The sequence below is a fragment of the Ictalurus furcatus genome, chromosome 25 (assembly GCF_023375685.1).
Source record: "Ictalurus furcatus strain D&B chromosome 25, Billie_1.0, whole genome shotgun sequence".
Lineage (NCBI taxonomy): Eukaryota > Metazoa > Chordata > Actinopteri > Siluriformes > Ictaluridae > Ictalurus > Ictalurus furcatus.
The window spans coordinates 12,965,078-12,981,179 of record NC_071279.1 but is presented as its reverse complement, the minus strand read 5'-3'; the positions used below and the strand labels follow the sequence as shown (position 1 = coordinate 12,981,179).

The window sequence follows — 16,102 nt, the reverse complement described above, 5'->3', positions numbered from 1 at the left end:
GCGTGGCTAAGGCACACAGCTGATCCAACATGGCGACCCCCGTGTTTGTTTTGAGTATACTCGGGTGAACTTCATGATAGAACCACGTGAAGGGAGCGCAGCTACTGATGTAATTATCTTTTGGATATTTTGTTAGTCTGAGAGCGTGACCTGGCGAACCCTTGCCAGGTTTACAACTTTATACAGGGTTTATAACGTGTTTTCAGAGACGGAACAGAGGAGCTAGTGAAAATTCTGACTTTACAGTGTAGGCTAATGCACGACTGTCGCTATTAAAGTAGTTTTGTTGTCATCTCTTCAGCAAAAGACAATAAAAACCACGCTGGGACACAATATTCCCATCTGGAACCATTAAAGAGTCAATTAGCCAATTGTTGAAGGTTTGTAAAGTCATTTAGAGGAATAACTCATCAGCTAAACAAAATTTTTCTTTAATTCTCAAATGTTTACACTTTAAATAATCACTTCTATAAAATGAACACTTCTGTCTTAATGAGATATAAATGAATAATAATGTGATGTGTCCTGAATTGTACAACTTAATTATGTACATGACAAGTTTGCATTTATGGAATAAAATTTATTGGTGTGAAATAGACAGACACATAATGTAATATTGTACATTCATATTGTACTATAATGTTGTAACATTGTATTGCCTTCATGGCTGCTCTGCTCTGTATTTTCTCCTAACACGCAAGAGATTTGCTTAAAATCCCTATATTACTACAACGATTGAAATCACCATGAGCTAGACGTGTTTGCATACATTTCAAAGGAGTGATGAATGTCGCAGAGATGTCTGAGTTCTCTGGGTCGCAAGGCTTATTTCTAGGGTGTCAGCTGTTATTGTACTGCAACAAAACAACAGACAGTACACACTGTCTTCTTGACTGCTGTGTAAGACACACATCGTGCCAGCATTCAACGTCAACATGTTAATAGTTCAATCTTTGTAGCACATACCTGGTTCCTTTGCATCAATTATTTGACATGAAATAAAATGGGTGACTGTTGGCTGATGTTTATTTTTTTACAGAAAACTAGAAAGACTTAGCTTAATATTGGCTGTTAAAATATATATAGGAAAATTCTTTCTTTTTTAAAATCCAATTTAAACAAGAATGGTTTGTTTTCTAACTATATTTTAATTCTTGTCAACACCTGAAGGACCTGCTTTTTTGGGTTTGCCTTTTCATCTTCCACTACTTTCTTTATAAAACAAGGTTCTTATATTAAAACTGGGGTGTCACTGATAATAAAATTGGATCTTAATGTGGTCTTTTTTCCTCTCATATAGACAGCTGATGTCTAGATTAGGTGTGGTGTTTGGCGGCTCCCGTGGTATTGGGCGAGCAGTAGCCCAGCTGTTGGCACAAAGGGGGCATCGAGTTGTGGTGATCTCCCGGAACCAGGAAGTAGCACAGGCCACTGCGGACACACTTTCTGGAGGTGGGTCACTTTAACCCTAAGGAGTATTTCGAGATCTCTGCATGCAGCTTTCCAAATTTAAAAAAAGGGATGATTTTTCCTTTTACTTTGCAGCTGAACATGTGGGTCTCGGTTGTGACATTTCCAAAGAGCAAGAGGTACAGAGAGCGTTCGATACCATCGCTAAAACCTGCGGTGCTGTGGGATACCTAGTCAATGCAGCAGGCATTAACAGGTGAGAGAGGACACAAACATGTGTGTTGTTTTTGACTATACAGTAAGTGCACCATACGCTTTACAGACAGGTACATTCGGCGCAGTGGCACAGGATTTATGATGTGCAACGGATCTAAAGCTATTTTAAATTGTGAACAGGAATACAGTCACAAATAAGGACTTGCCTAATCGCTTGTGATTACTAACCTGATTCTCTGTCTTTATGTTTCAGAGATGCGTTATTAATGAGGTGTAAATCTGAGGACATGGTTTCTGTTCTTCACACCAACCTGCTTGGTTCAATGCTTACCTGTAGGGCAGTGTTACGGAGCATGCTCAGTAATGGAGGTGCTATTGTCAACATAGGTGAGCTATAAACTGATATCTGATAACCTGATTTTTAGACTATGTTCATGCATGTATTCTTATTCACATATTCAGGGAAATATACTGAATTAAAGCTCCTCTCTGCAATGATTACAACCACAACAAAAAGTAGTGCAGTGATCCTGAGCTCAGTGCTACACATAAAAGTGTAATTCATTATAATAATAATAATAATAATAATGATGATAATAATAATAATAATAATAATAATAATAAAGTAGAATAATTAATCATGTGTAAGGATTAAAATTGTAGCCTTTTCAAAAGACTTAACTGTACTTTAGTCTTAAAAATGCAAGTTCAAGGAAAGTTCCTTTTGTGTTATGTTGCAAATCCTAATAAGAGAACATCGCAGCAGAATTATCCTGGCTTTATAAAGTAAAAGCGAAATGAAAATGAGAATAAATTAAAGTAGGCTTTCAGTCTGTTCATTCATACTCGCCGAGTGCAAAATGGCAACAAAAAATAAAAAAATTTCGTTTTAGAAGCACACCACCACAATGGACCAGTAGTCGGCTGCTTCTTCTTCTTCTTGTTCTTCTTCTTCTTCTTCAAAGAAAGAAAGGTGTCTTCTTCAGTACAAGCGGGATCATTTATTTTTTAATTACTTGATCTATTTTCACTCTGTCAGTGCTCTTTTGTTTAAAAAAAAAAAATAAAAAAAAAATAAGGGCTCTCTTGCAACAGTCTGGGCTACCAGTTAATATAAATATTAATGTTTAAGTGCTGTCAGATGATCACGCTGAACAGAATCAACACTGTAATCTGAACACAGTTTATAAATCATGTTCATATGAAGGTACATCACTGCTTTGGCAATAGCCAGCGATCAAGTGGAGGAGGATTGTATGTGGTTGAGGATAAGGTTTATTCTGTATGGGTCATTCTGTTCCTGTGAATTGCCACTAATGCGTTTGATGGCCCATTGTTTGGGTTCTCATAGATGGTTTTGGTGTATAGAAAAAGATTAAACACATCCTATTTCCTGTAGCATGATTTCATTTTGTAGCATTTAGGGACCTCGTGTTTGCTTTGGTGTGTGCCTATGCGCAGTTTCCCTCTGACATTTCCGCTGAAGTGCTTATCTGCAATATCACAAACTTTGTCCAGTTTTGATGAAATGTCAATGAGTCATGTGGGAGCTGAAAGATTGACTCACTGAAAAGAGACGGAATTCCCATCATTATTCAGTACTGAGCTCCAAGAACATAAGTCATAAGGCAAAGAACACAATCACAAAGGGTCTGTGCGGTAAGGCAGTGGTGGCTTGTGTGTTTACATCAACACTCAAAGGTGCAAGAACTCGGTGCTACAGTAGTTTCTAGTTACTGCTCATCGCTGGTGGAGTTTGTGACTGTTAGATGCAGACCATTTTATTTACCGCGGGAATTCACCACTGTTCTGATAACCGGAGTGTACATTCCCCCCAGCGCTAATGTTAAGGAGGCGCTCTGTGAACTGTATAGGGTTATTAGCAAACTGCAGAACACACACCCTGATGGACTGTTAATCATCGACGGAGATTTCAACCATGCGAATCTCGAAACAGTGCTCCCTAAATTTCACCAACATCTGGACTTTGCATCAAGAGGGGAACACACTGGAACTTGTTTACACAAACATCTCCGGCGCGTACCGGGTTGAGCCCCGCCCCCACCTCAGCTACTCACACCACAACCCCTCCCTCACCGTGGCTACTTACACCACAGCCCCGCCCCCACCTTGGCTACTTAGACCACATCTCTGTTGTGCTAATCCCAGCATACAGAATGGCAGCGAGGAAGATCACCCCTCCTCCCAACGACCAGGTGCTGTGTCTAACCGCAGCTGATGTGAGGAAAACTCACGGAAGGCTGTTCCTGGCAGAGTGCACAGAAGATGTGCAGACCAGCTAGCAGATGTTTTCACTGACATCTTCAACAGCTCCTTGAGCAGAGCCATCGTTCCAATGTGCTTCAAGGGTACCACCGTTGTCCTCTTGCTGAAGAAGTCTTCAGTGTCCTGCCTCAATGACTCACTCACACCCATCATCATGAAGTGCTTCGAGAGGCTCGTCATGAGGCACATCATGACCCTGCTGCCCCCTCAGGACCCGCTGCAGTTCGTGTATCGTACAACAGATGATGCCATCGCCACCACTCTACATCTGACCCTCACCCACCTGGACAAGAAGGACACCTATGTTCGAATGCTGTTCATATACTTCAGTTCAGCATTCAACACAATCATTCCTCAGTACCTGATTGGAAAGCTGAACCTACTGGGCCTGAACACCTCCATCTGCAACTGGATCCTGGACTTCCTGACTGGGAGAACTCAATCAGTCCTGATCGGGAACAGCATCTCCAGCACCATCACACTGAGCACGGGGCCTCTCAGGGTTGTGTGCTCAGTCCACTGCTGTTCATTCTGCTGACTTACATCTGTGCAGTAAGGCACGGCTCCAATCACATCAAGTTCGCCGATGACACGACCGTGGTGGGTCTCATCAGCAAGAATGATGAGTCAGCATACAGAGAGGAGGTGCAGTGATTAATGCACTGGTGCAGAGCCAACAACCTGTCTCTGAATGTGGACAAAACAAAAGAGATGGTTGTTGACTTTAGTAGAGCATGGAGCGACCACTCTCCGCTGAACATCGACGGCTCCTCCGCGGAGATCGTCAAGAGCACAAAATCCCTTGGTGTTCACCTGATGAAGAACCTCACCTGGTCTCTGAACACCAGCTCCATAACCAAGAAATCCCAGCAGCATCTCCACTTTTTGCGAAGGCTGAAGAAAGCCCATCTCCCACCCCTCATCCTCACCACATTCTACAGAGGAACTATTGAGAGCATCCTTAGCAGCTGCATCACTGTCTGGTTCGGAAATTGCACCTCATTGGATCGCAAGACCGTGCAGCGGATAGTGAGGACAGCTGAGAAGATCACCGGGGTCTCTCTTCCCTCCATCACAGACATTTACACCACACGCTGCATCTGCAAAGCCACCAGCATTGTTGACGACCCCACACACCCCTCACACACACTCTTCACCCTCCTGCCGTCTGGAAAAAGGTACCGAAGCATTCAGGCTCTCACGGCCAGACTGTGTAACAGCTTCTTCCGCCAAGCCATCAGACTCTTCAGTACTCAGAGACTGGACTGCCACACACATGCACACACGCGCACGCACACACACTCTCTAAATTGAAGCACCATCCCACTTCCATTGCAATATTTGCACATTCCTGAATTGACTCTGTTGCATTTTTGCTGCTACTGTACTTATAAAAAATATAGGATTTAATTTCTTGTCACTATTATACACTTTACACTTTACCTGGCTGCTACCACAATAACTGCTATGTCCATATTTGGTATAAGCGAATCTGCTGAATACTAAGTCATAGCATGTTATGTTTACATTTATACCATTTTTATATTATATTGTTACTCTTTGGCACCTGTCTTCTGCACTAGCTGTTATATCAGACACTTCCACACTAGAACTGTGTACTAGTCGGTACTACACTGTCGCTTACTGTGCCTATTGTCCTGTTTTAATAGTTACTGAACTGTCCTGTGTTGTTAGCACACGTTGCACATGTACTTTATGTAAAAATGTGTAGATCTTATTTAGTTCTGTGTCGTCTCATGTAGTTAGTGTGTTGTTTTATGTAGCACCATGGTCCTGGAGGAACGTTGTTTCAGTTCACTGTGCACTGTACCAGCTGTATATGGTTGAAATGACAATAACACCACTTGAATTTGAACTTTGTGTAATTCATGTCATTGCCACTAGGTGGCATTAAAGCATCATTATTAACCACTTTTAAGCTTTTAACCCTTGTTTGTTACTGATAACAAATGAGCATTTGAAACTTGGTGTCTTTTCCTTAGATCAGATGGTATAGTCCTTGAGAAATACTTATTAAAATGTACCTAGGATAATTTCCTCTGCGTGTGTGTGTGTGTGTGTGTGTGTGTGTGTGTGTGTGTGTGTGTTACTAACAATTTCTGAATGTTATTGGAACATTCCCACAGGCTCAGTAGTGGGTGTGAAGGGAAACGCTGGTCAGAGTGTGTACAGCGCCAGTAAAGCCGGCCTTGAGGGCTTCACACGCTCTCTGGCTAAAGAGGTCGCTTCTCGAAACATTCGAGTCAACTTGGTAGCTCCAGGTAGACTTGATTCATCTCTTTTCCTCTTTAGGGACTGTTTCCTAAACTAATACCAGTGTTTGGTTTAATAGTGCACAGAGAAAAGGTAATAATGAAGCCTGTACCACACTGATACACTGTGTTTCATTATTATAGCTTGTTCTAGCCCTTTTTGTCTCTGTTACTCCTGTCAGGACTCATTCGGACCGACATGACAGCAGGGCTGAAGGAAGAAGAGCATAGAAAGAGGATTCCACTGGGTCGCTTTGGTGATCCGCAGGAAGTGGCACACGCTGTTCTATTCCTCTTGGAGTCTCCCTACATCACAGGACATGTCCTATTGGTGGATGGAGGACTACAACTGACCATGTGATTCCTGATTCCGTTTAGTCCTGCCTGTAAGCCTCTGTTGATGGGACTAGCTGTATGGCACATCTTTCTAGCAAGGAAGCCTTTCAGAATTGCGTTCATACAAAGGGAGGATATGAAGAACTTAATTAGTCACATAGTTGGAATTCAAATTACTGTCTGCCCTCCAGGAAAGTCTTTGTCAATATCGATCACAATTGTCCATAGCATTTCAATGATTCAGTCTGTTTCTGCTTTGTGGTTATGCTGAAAATAGATAAATTACATATGTTCAGTCAACTGTATCTCCCCACATGATTTAAATGTATGTTTAAAAACATGTGCTAACCACGGTACATTCACTACCAACACTGCAGCATCCAGCGAAATCTGTCGTCAGCCTTCGGGCTACAGGCGTTAACAACCGAGAGGTCTGGAATTTCTTTCAGAAATATTTCCTGTGTAGTGTCTTATAAAGTCAGTTATCGGTCATTTTAGAGCAAACATATCTGAAAAGCATGAGTGTGGCTCAAGGTTTTCATTTCCAACCAAGCAGGAGACTGGTGCTTGGTTGAAATGAAAAACTGTAGTCACCTCTGACTGGAGCTTTAAGGATAAGATTGGACACCCTTGACTTAGAGAGATTGTGCATGCTCCATGTCTCTGACTCCCTCACAAAATAAACCTTATCAATCACTTTCAGTCATAATACACCTTCATTTTTCACTGCAGTGTACACTGTACTGCCAAAAGTTTGTGGAAACCTGACCATCACACCCATATGTTCTTGTAGAACATCCAATTCCAAAACTATGGCTATTAATATGGAGCTGGTCTCATCTTTCCTGCTATAACAGCTTCCACTCTTCTGGAAAAGCTTTCCGCTAGATTTTTTTTGTTCATTCAGATACAAGAGCATAAGTGAGATCATATAATGATGTTGTGTGAGGAGGTCTGGGGTGCAGTCGGTGTTCCAGTTCATCCCAAAGGTGTTCAGTGGGGTTGAGGTCAGGACTCTGTGCAGGACACTCGAGTTCTTCCACTCCAACCTTAACACACCATGTCTTCATGGAGCTCGCTTTGTGCACGGGGCATCGTCATGCTGGAACAGGTTTGGGCCTCTTAGTTCCAGTGAAGAGAAATTGTAATGTTAGAGCATATAAAGACATTCAATACAATTGTGTTCTTCTAACTTTCTGTCACACCATGGGTGTGCTGGTCGGGTGTGCACATACTTTTGGTCATATAGTGTAGCATCGAAACCATCTGTGAAACCTATACACTCAGTGTAATAATTGAATCATTCATGTGCTGTAATATATTACATATATTCTTTAACTTATTTTACGGTATTCAGCACAGAGCTTGGAAATGATTCCCTTGACGTACGCTAAATTAAAGTCTTCAGAACACTGTGAAGCCACAGAGATAAAACAGAGGTAGAAAAAAAAGAACTAGAACATAGTTGCTTGCGGTGTAATAATAACTCTTATGTTTTATCCTCCCTTCCCATGAGAGAAATTCTGCTCACCCCCTCATCACAGGCACACAGCTGAGTTGGATTAAGAGTGGGGCTGCGGTTTATTTTTAGCTCATTGAGTGATTTTCGGGGTTGGGGGGAGGTCGTTTTGTGGCTGTACACTCATTGTGTCGAAGGATGAGGTCAGAGGTCAGTGTGTGGAGGATCTGAATCGCAGAATGATGTCATCTCTACTCTGCTTGCAGTCATTGTGATAGCATACACGCCAACATAGACATATCAGGTCTTATAAGATGAGCCTGAAATCAGCCAATGCTCATTTTTACATAAATATAATGAAACAAAACGAGCCAAGGAAGCATGGAGAGCGTAACGATTCATCCGGATACACTTTAAAATGGCCTAACTAAAGTGCTGCAATAGGTTGTGTTCATGATAGGCATCAACGTGGAATATAACAACAAAAACTCTGTAGATCTTCTTCCTTCCTGCATAATGTTTACCCGTGTCACCTGAAACCAAAGTCAGAACGTCCTGTTCATATGGAAAAATAAACATGTAGTAGATTTTGACAGGCTCATCGAAACTAGACAGAGAGAAAAAAATCCCCTGGTCTTTTTCCAGTCATCACTCAGTCCAGTTTGGGTGAGTCTGTGCCCATGATAGTTTCAGATTCATGTTCTTGGCTCCTTGAAGTGAAACCTGATGTGGTCTCCTGCTGTTGTAGCTCATCCACCTCAAGGCTTGATGTGTTGTGAGTTCTGAAATGCATTTCTGCTCATCACGGTTGTAACGAGTGACTGAGTTACTATAGACTTCCTGTCAGCTCAGACCAGTCTGGTCTTTCTCCTCTGATCTCTCTCAAACAACAAGAAGGTGTTTCAGTCTGCAGACCCTCTGCTCACAGGATGTTTTTCGCACCATTCTGTATAAACTCTAGAGACTGTTGTGCGAGTGGAAATTCCCAGTTTCTGAAATACTCAAACCAGCTCACCTGGCACCAACATCCATCCCACAGTTAAAAGTCACAGAGATCACACTTTTCTCCCCATTCTGATGTTTGATGTGAACATTAACTGAAGCTCTTGGCCTGTATCTGCATGATGTTTTGCATTGTGCTGCTGCCACGTGATTGGCTGATTAGAGAACTGCATAAATGTACAAGTGTTCCTAATAAAGTGGACAGTGAGTGTACGTGATTACAGGATTTCTCGTCTCAGTTAAACAGTTCAAAATTACAAGCCGTCATTCATTAATAAATAAGAAAACTGCAAATTATGGCAAAGAGCTGTAGTATAAGAGGAATAAAACATGTCAGGGTGTGTTGTTACAGGAAAATAATCAACAATCAACAACAATAATCAACAACGCGAAGCAGAATTACTGTTGCTACCCTGGAGTTGATTATTTTCCAATAACAGCACAAGTCTGAGTGTTTTATTCCTTACTTAACAAAAAAAAAAAAAAAAAAGGCACATTTACCACAGGCCTAGTATTTCCAGAGATTTATTTATTTATTTATTTATATTGTTCATAAACCAAAACAGTCAGAACATCATTTCATATACAGGCATGTCAGCTTGGAACTAAAACAATAAAATCTTTCATCAGTCCTTATGTATGTATTGTGTTGAGACAGAAAGAAGATCAAAAGAAAAGGAACAAAAAAAAACAAGAAAAAAAAAAGAACTTGAAAGGAGTTGAGTGAGTACATATGAAAAAGTCATATGTCTAGCTATATCTTTGCAAGCTTTACGTTTGTGCAATCCAGCTACCCTTGACTCTAGTTGACTAAGATGTTGTAACGTAATACAAGTACCAGAGTTGAATATGTGTGTGTATATATATATATATATTTATTTATATTAATACGAAGGAAAAAAAGATAAATGTAAATAATTCAAATGGTGGTAAATATATAGATAAATAAAGACTGGGCATAAAGCCATGAGAAAATAACTAATATAATTTAATGTCTGCATCTGGCTATAAATACTCCACTTCACGGTTTTCCCTCTTCCTCATATGAAAAAGAACACAGTCGTGTGTAAGTGGTGAATACGCTTCTGCCGCTGCTATAACTTGCGCATGTGTGTTTGTATGAGCGGAAAATATCTTTAGCGTTATAATATCCACTGCATCAGTATCACCGGTGTCACTAATTTCTATAATGTAAATGTTCTTTTTTTTTTCATTTTTTTTTATTATTTCCTGACTGCACATTCACTCTCCATTTAAAGTGACAGTGTAATCTCTCCACAGCCAATTCACGTCCCGTTCTCCTCAGCTAGTATTCCTGCACCAAACTGCCCTCGCTCCTAGGATACCTCCACCTGCCTGTCACTCTTGTCTACGAAAAAACAGCGCAAGGATGTCATTCTGAAAATCATTAAACCTTATAACCCAGTTCAGCACCTGTAGCAACTTCCCTATGCCCAAACACAAGATAGAGAAAGACAACAATAATAGTAATAATAATAAGGCCCGGCCTTGTGCAAGATCTATGGCGTCCAGACTTGGTGGATATCTGTGGTAATGCGATCTACACCCAGACTGCTGTGGTTCACATACAAAGAAGATCGCTACAAATAGGGAACGCCACTAATAGAAACCTAACTATTAGACTCTGAATGTGCTCAGAGTTCTCTAGAAACACCATCCCATTACCCAGAAGTCTTTCTGCTACAAAATAAACCCATCTCCAGCAACTCAAATAGAGACTAAGGCACTGACTATTATGTACTACACACTGGCACCATACCAACACATGCAGAACCAGATGCTACGTCTTTATTTCAAACGAATTGGTTAATCATCACTCAGGCACTATGTAGTTATGGCAGAAAAGGTGATCATTGGTATAGCACCTCCCTCCCTCAAATAAGCTTCATGTGAATTTGTGTGCGTGTGTGTGTGTGTGTGTGCGTGCAGTCTGAAAGAAACTTGATATGACCTCACTTCAGTGCCTATCACACTTCCTTACTTTCCATCTTCTCACATGGACCAAAATCAATTCTTCCAAATTTGTAGTGAACTGGAATCTCTCTGTGAAAAACATGAATTTTTTTTTTTCTTTTTACATTTTTCTTCGGCTCAGCTTCAAACAGCTGAGAACAGTCGACAGGATAAGGTTCCCCTGGTATGGCCGTGATGGTGTCTGTTTCTGGGACAGTGGCACCAGGGTCATAGAGTCAGGGTTTATAGTGTCAGGCCTATGTAAGCATCTACAGATCATCACTCTCCACCAGGGTTCCAGGGGGAAAGGGGCTGGAGTCTGGGAAGAAAGCTGCCTTCACGTCCAGACCGCGCTCGGTCAGTGCGGCGTAGCGGCTGGTCGAAGGCCGCACCTTCTTGGGCTTTGGGGTGTGTGTCTGCTGATATTGATCTATGAGACAAAGAGAATGAAATTTCTTTAGTAAGTTATGTATCTGATATGCTACAAATGTTCAAGGAATCTGCCTTCCTGGTAGAGAAAGGTAAATTCGACATGAAAAAGCTAGTAATAAATTTTTTAAAAATTCTTTTTTTAAAAAAACATGATCTTGCTTAAGATCTAGGCCCAACTTCTCCCTTGAGCTCATAAGCATGTAATAACCAGAGTTGGGTATAACACGTTACTTTGTTACTGTATTCTAATTACTTTGGGCTCGCATAGATGACCAATCTGACAGGGTTTACATGAAAATACATGGAAATACTCGTGTCTTATTGGCTGACAGCTCTCACTTCTGCCAAACGCTAGCTCACGGTCAGTGTGAGGAAAAATGGATAAATGCCGATTAGTTTTGTTGTTTAAACCAGTAAAGGGGTTGAAACGGAAACAGTAACATCCTCTGATGCTGAGCAGGAAAACAAGGCGTGTAAATGTCTATATGCGTTCCAGTTTATGTGAACATGATATGAGCAGAGCATAAGGAAAGATAATGTACTCAGCATGGCGCTGTAGCAGCTAAACCCATACAATGATAGCTTAGCTCTGCCTCCCCTTGGCTAACGACACCAATCTAGCCTAGTTAGAGAAGTTCTATATTTTAATCGGTCTGGTAGTCCTACAAACAGTGACAACACCCGAGGCAAGTGTCACGATAAATCCAACCTTTTCTGATCATGTCATATGTTGATGTGCTCAAAACTTACTGAAAGATCTCAGAGTTTCACTTTGTAGTGTATTTTTGCAGGTTTGATATGTTTTTGAAAGTAAAGTAATTAGTAATCGGATTACTTTTTACATGCAGTAATCAGTAATGTAATCAGATTACAATTTTAAAGTAGTAATTAGTAATCTGTAATGGATTACTTTTTTTTTTTTTGGTAACTTACCCAACACTGGTGGTAACCTTTTAATTCTCAGCTTAGCATTAAAAAAAGGAGATGCTCCAAACACAGTGTGACGCATTATGCTTACTACACCCCAGAAAAAAGTTTTACATGTGAGGGAAAATTTTTAGCACTTATTACGCACACAATATAAATTTTATTGCTTGGATTATTCCACTTTATTTAGAACTACGCCTTTCCAGCATGCTTTAACATTTACTATACGGTTACTATTATAAAGACCCGAGACTATCCTCTGTACACGACACTCACGAGTTCATTAAGTCAAGAAAGCGTTATACAACTGTTATGTGTCACATGTAACGGAGCTGTTTAAGTCGAGATTACAATTGTTTTCAAATGTGGTTGATGGCAAACAAAGCAGTTTCTGGAGTAAAGCCTTACTAAACACCAGTGCTGGAAAGGGAGTTAGCTTGGATTGGCTGCGTCTATGCACGCACGCACATCACTTCCACATACAGTACATCACCCGACTTTGGCTCTCGGTCTAAATTCCTGCGTCTGAGTGAAATGTATCATGACAGGTGTACATTCATGACTACCAAATGAGCATTAAGCTTAAGATGTCCGTGTATGATCTGCATGTGTGTGTGTGTGTGTGTAATATTTACAGTGAACATCGAGTCGTGCTGTGGTAGAGACAATGCCCGCTTCGTTCTTGGCGGATACCGTGTACCAGCCTGCATCCTCCTTCAATGCTGGCTGAATAATCATGCACAGATAGCCAAAGTTGTCCTGGTGCATGCTGGGAAGTGGAGCACATAACACAGCAGTGTTAGTCAAGGATTTTTAAATGCCAAAGTGTTTTTTCCCCCCTCAAAATGTTACAAGCCAATCTCAGTGTGTACATACACACACTTGTGCCCTTCACACCAAAAACAGCACTTTTACCATTTCCTGGTGTGGTTGAACAAGTAAAAATAAATAAATGAATAAATAAAACCCTCCCTACAGTTAAGACTAATGATTTTCTGCTGTTTTAAAGAAAGCCTAGCTCGGCATAGAAGCTGTAAATCTCAGACTTCTCTCTGAGGTGGTGGAGACGCTATTTGTGGAGGGCCTTGTACTGTACTGTGTGTATGTTCCACTTTACAAGGCCTTGCCTGTCTCTGTTTGTGTATACACGTTGTAACATTTTAGAAAGCTTGTCAACTCTGGCTGCTCAGAGTTGCCATTTATGGAGCTGCCGGTGTGCTACGGCTTGGCCTGCTTTGCGAATGAAACATACCTCCAGAGAGAGACAAATTCCATAGGGAGACTTCCTGAAGCAAGATGTCTCTAATAGCTTGGTAAATGAAACCTATGCTGTTATCTGGTTTGGTCCTTTAGACTCAAGTGCTTCACAAATCCTAAAGCAGCATTCCAGAGATCATATGACAGATGAATATAACTTATGTCTGTCTGGAATGCTGCTTTAAGTGAAATAAATATAGGACTACATACATTGAAGACATTACTATGTATTCATAAACAAATGATCAATAAGTTGACATGGGGGGGAAGGATAATTAATTATATAATATATATTAAAAAATAGTTTTATATATATTATATATAAATATATAATAGTTATAAATAAAATATTTACACAATATATTAATATTAAATATATATAAAATAGTTACATATACATATATATGTTCTTGTGCAAATTTTCCTAAAGTTCTCAGGAAACTCGAATGGAAAAAAGGTACAGAGCCACAGCATAGACCTTAAACATCTCCGTTCCTCCACCTCATACAAAACTCCTCTGCTAAAAAAAAAAAAGCACAGAGGTACGTGTCTAAAAGCATGTAGACGAATCAGAGCTCTTTTGTAACAATATACTCTGGTCAGACGAAACAAAAAAGAACTCTTCGGCAATAATTTAGCACATCATATTTGGAGAAAGAAGGGTTGTGCGTATGATCCCAAGAACATCAGACCCACAATGAAGCACGGTGGTGGGAGCATGATGGTACTGGGCTGCTTTTCTGTAAGTGGGACTGGGGCATTACATGTCATGGAAGGAAAGATGAATGGAGCGATGTACTGGGACATATTAGAGGAGAATTTAATCTCATTGGCCAAGAAACTGAATCTGGGAAGAAGCTGGGTGCTTCAACAAGACAACGATCCCATGCATACAGACAATCTCATTGAACGTTTACGGACGATTTTGGAATTTGTGAGTCTGTCAAATGGACCTTTTGTAATGTTGGGGAATTGAAGATGATTTGCCAAGAGGAGTGGGCCGGAATTGCACCACAATGCTGCAAAAATTTAATTACTTCTCATCATAAACGTCTCGAAACTGTAATTGCCAACAACGGCTTTGCAACAAAGTGCTAATGTTGGTCATTTGTGGTGTCTGAATACTATTTTTTATGCTTATGAATACATACCTTTTGTTCATATTTATAAGTACAAAGCCAAAAGAAATAGTGTGTATATATGCACTCGAAGTATATTAAATAACAAAAAAGTGCCTGAATACTTAATTCGCTTCATTGTATGTTCTTCAGGTATGTATAGTAAACTGATGATACTGTGTGGACCTCATTGACTTTGATGAACGAATGAACGAACTAATATATATATATATATATATATAGAGAGAGAGAGAGAGAGAGAGAGAGCGAGAGAGAGAGAGAGAGAGAGAGAGAATACTTATACAGCATATTTGTTAATAGCGTCAATAGTTCTGTCAGTACAGTTCAAGTCATGCACTGTGATTGGTGAAACTGATTTAGTTCAGTCAATCGAGGCTGTATGAAGACTGTAAAATACCTGATTCTGTCTGTGTTGTGAGTGATGGACTCGTTCTCTTTCTTCCAGAAAATCTGCGGGAACGGGACTCCGGACACACGGCATTCCATGCGCACAGGGTAACCCTCGGCAACACTTGTGTTCTGGAGCTTGTCAATGAAGGAAGGAGCTTTGTGCATCTCTTTAGCTAGAACAGAGAACATGAAAATCTGTATTCATGAACCATTTTAGCACGGAAAAGATGACAAATGGTTTGTTGTGTATAAAGTCTTCACATCTGTTCTTGTTCATTATCAATGAAGCGTGAAGGAAGAGGGGGAAACAAGAAAGTACCAGCTACAATCAGCTCCAGGTTGAAGGAGTTCTCTCCGGCCCTGTTGCTGGCAATGCATGTATAAACTCCAGCATCTCTGCTAGTGACAGGCTCGATTACCAGCGAATGGACTCCATTCTCTCTCACCAGCATTTTATGGGAGGAATCTGGACGGATGGTGTGGCCATTCAGCTGCCAGATCAGATCGGGCGTGGGTAACCCACTTACCTGAGGAGGATTAGATATTGCTCAAGTCAGTTGTTCAGACGAATGTATTCTAGTAATATTTCACACATGCCTTTTCCCCAAAGTAGTTTTCTACAACTTGAAACTTGATGTGTATGTGTATTCTCTGCTGTGAGTGACAGCTCCTGCTAAGTGGTTTCCCATGGGAAATGGGATTAAGTAAAAAACTTAAGCTCTTTTGTGAACAATGCTCACGTTCTCTTTAGAAACCCAAAACCTGCCCCACCCTCAGGTGTGCCAAAGTCTCTCTATCTCTTTCTCGCTCTCTCTCTCGCTCTCTCTCTCTGTGTGTGAACACAGAATTTACAAAGACTTAGTGTGCTAAAACCACAGCGCTAACATTACCCCACACCTGATCAACTAGCTTAGACTTTCCAATCACATGTTTAATTGTACATGCATTTAACCCTTCCATGCACATCATGCACACTTAAACACAGTCAATTTAAAGCTACT

At 40.7% G+C, this 16,102-nt stretch overlaps 2 protein-coding genes across 5 annotated transcripts in view; one reads left to right on the top strand and one right to left on the bottom strand.

The window, feature by feature from the left end:
• The first annotated feature begins 19 nt into the window (after nucleotides 1–19).
• Nucleotides 20–10,240, top strand: cbr4 (carbonyl reductase 4). The gene is made up of 6 exons (XM_053614535.1): nucleotides 20–109; nucleotides 1,301–1,452; nucleotides 1,546–1,666; nucleotides 1,880–2,013; nucleotides 6,060–6,194; nucleotides 6,368–10,240. The coding sequence occupies exons 2-6, from the start codon at nucleotides 1,308–1,310 to the stop codon at nucleotides 6,544–6,546; spliced, it is 714 nt and encodes a 237-aa protein (XP_053470510.1). The 5' UTR covers nucleotides 20–109; nucleotides 1,301–1,307; the 3' UTR covers nucleotides 6,547–10,240.
• Nucleotides 10,241–10,344: 104 nt separating this feature from the next.
• Nucleotides 10,345–16,102, bottom strand: part of palld (palladin, cytoskeletal associated protein) — a 105,411-nt gene continuing 99,653 nt past the window's right edge. For all 4 annotated transcript variants that reach the window (XM_053614524.1, XM_053614521.1, XM_053614522.1 and 1 more), the window contains 4 exons: nucleotides 15,421–15,628; nucleotides 15,109–15,274; nucleotides 12,951–13,084; nucleotides 10,345–11,386 (listed from right to left, as the gene is read on the bottom strand). In XM_053614524.1, the coding sequence (XP_053470499.1) occupies nucleotides 11,226–11,386; nucleotides 12,951–13,084; nucleotides 15,109–15,274; nucleotides 15,421–15,628 (669 nt within the window). In that variant the 3' untranslated portion in view covers nucleotides 10,345–11,225. The remainder of the gene's footprint in view (nucleotides 11,387–12,950; nucleotides 13,085–15,108; nucleotides 15,275–15,420; nucleotides 15,629–16,102) is intronic.

What these genes read in the sequence shown, in the direction of transcription:
- cbr4 (XM_053614535.1), top strand. Translation starts at nt 1,308, where the DNA reads ATGTCTAGATTAGGTGTGGTGTTTGGCGGCTCCCGTGGTATTGGGCGA. An exon ending in AATGCAGCAGGCATTAACAG is followed by an intron (nt 1,667 to 1,879) that starts GTGAGAGAGGAC and finishes TTTATGTTTCAG; the next exon opens with AGATGCGTTATTAATGAGGT. An exon ending in AGGTGCTATTGTCAACATAG is followed by an intron (nt 2,014 to 6,059) that starts GTGAGCTATAAA and finishes ACATTCCCACAG; the next exon opens with GCTCAGTAGTGGGTGTGAAG.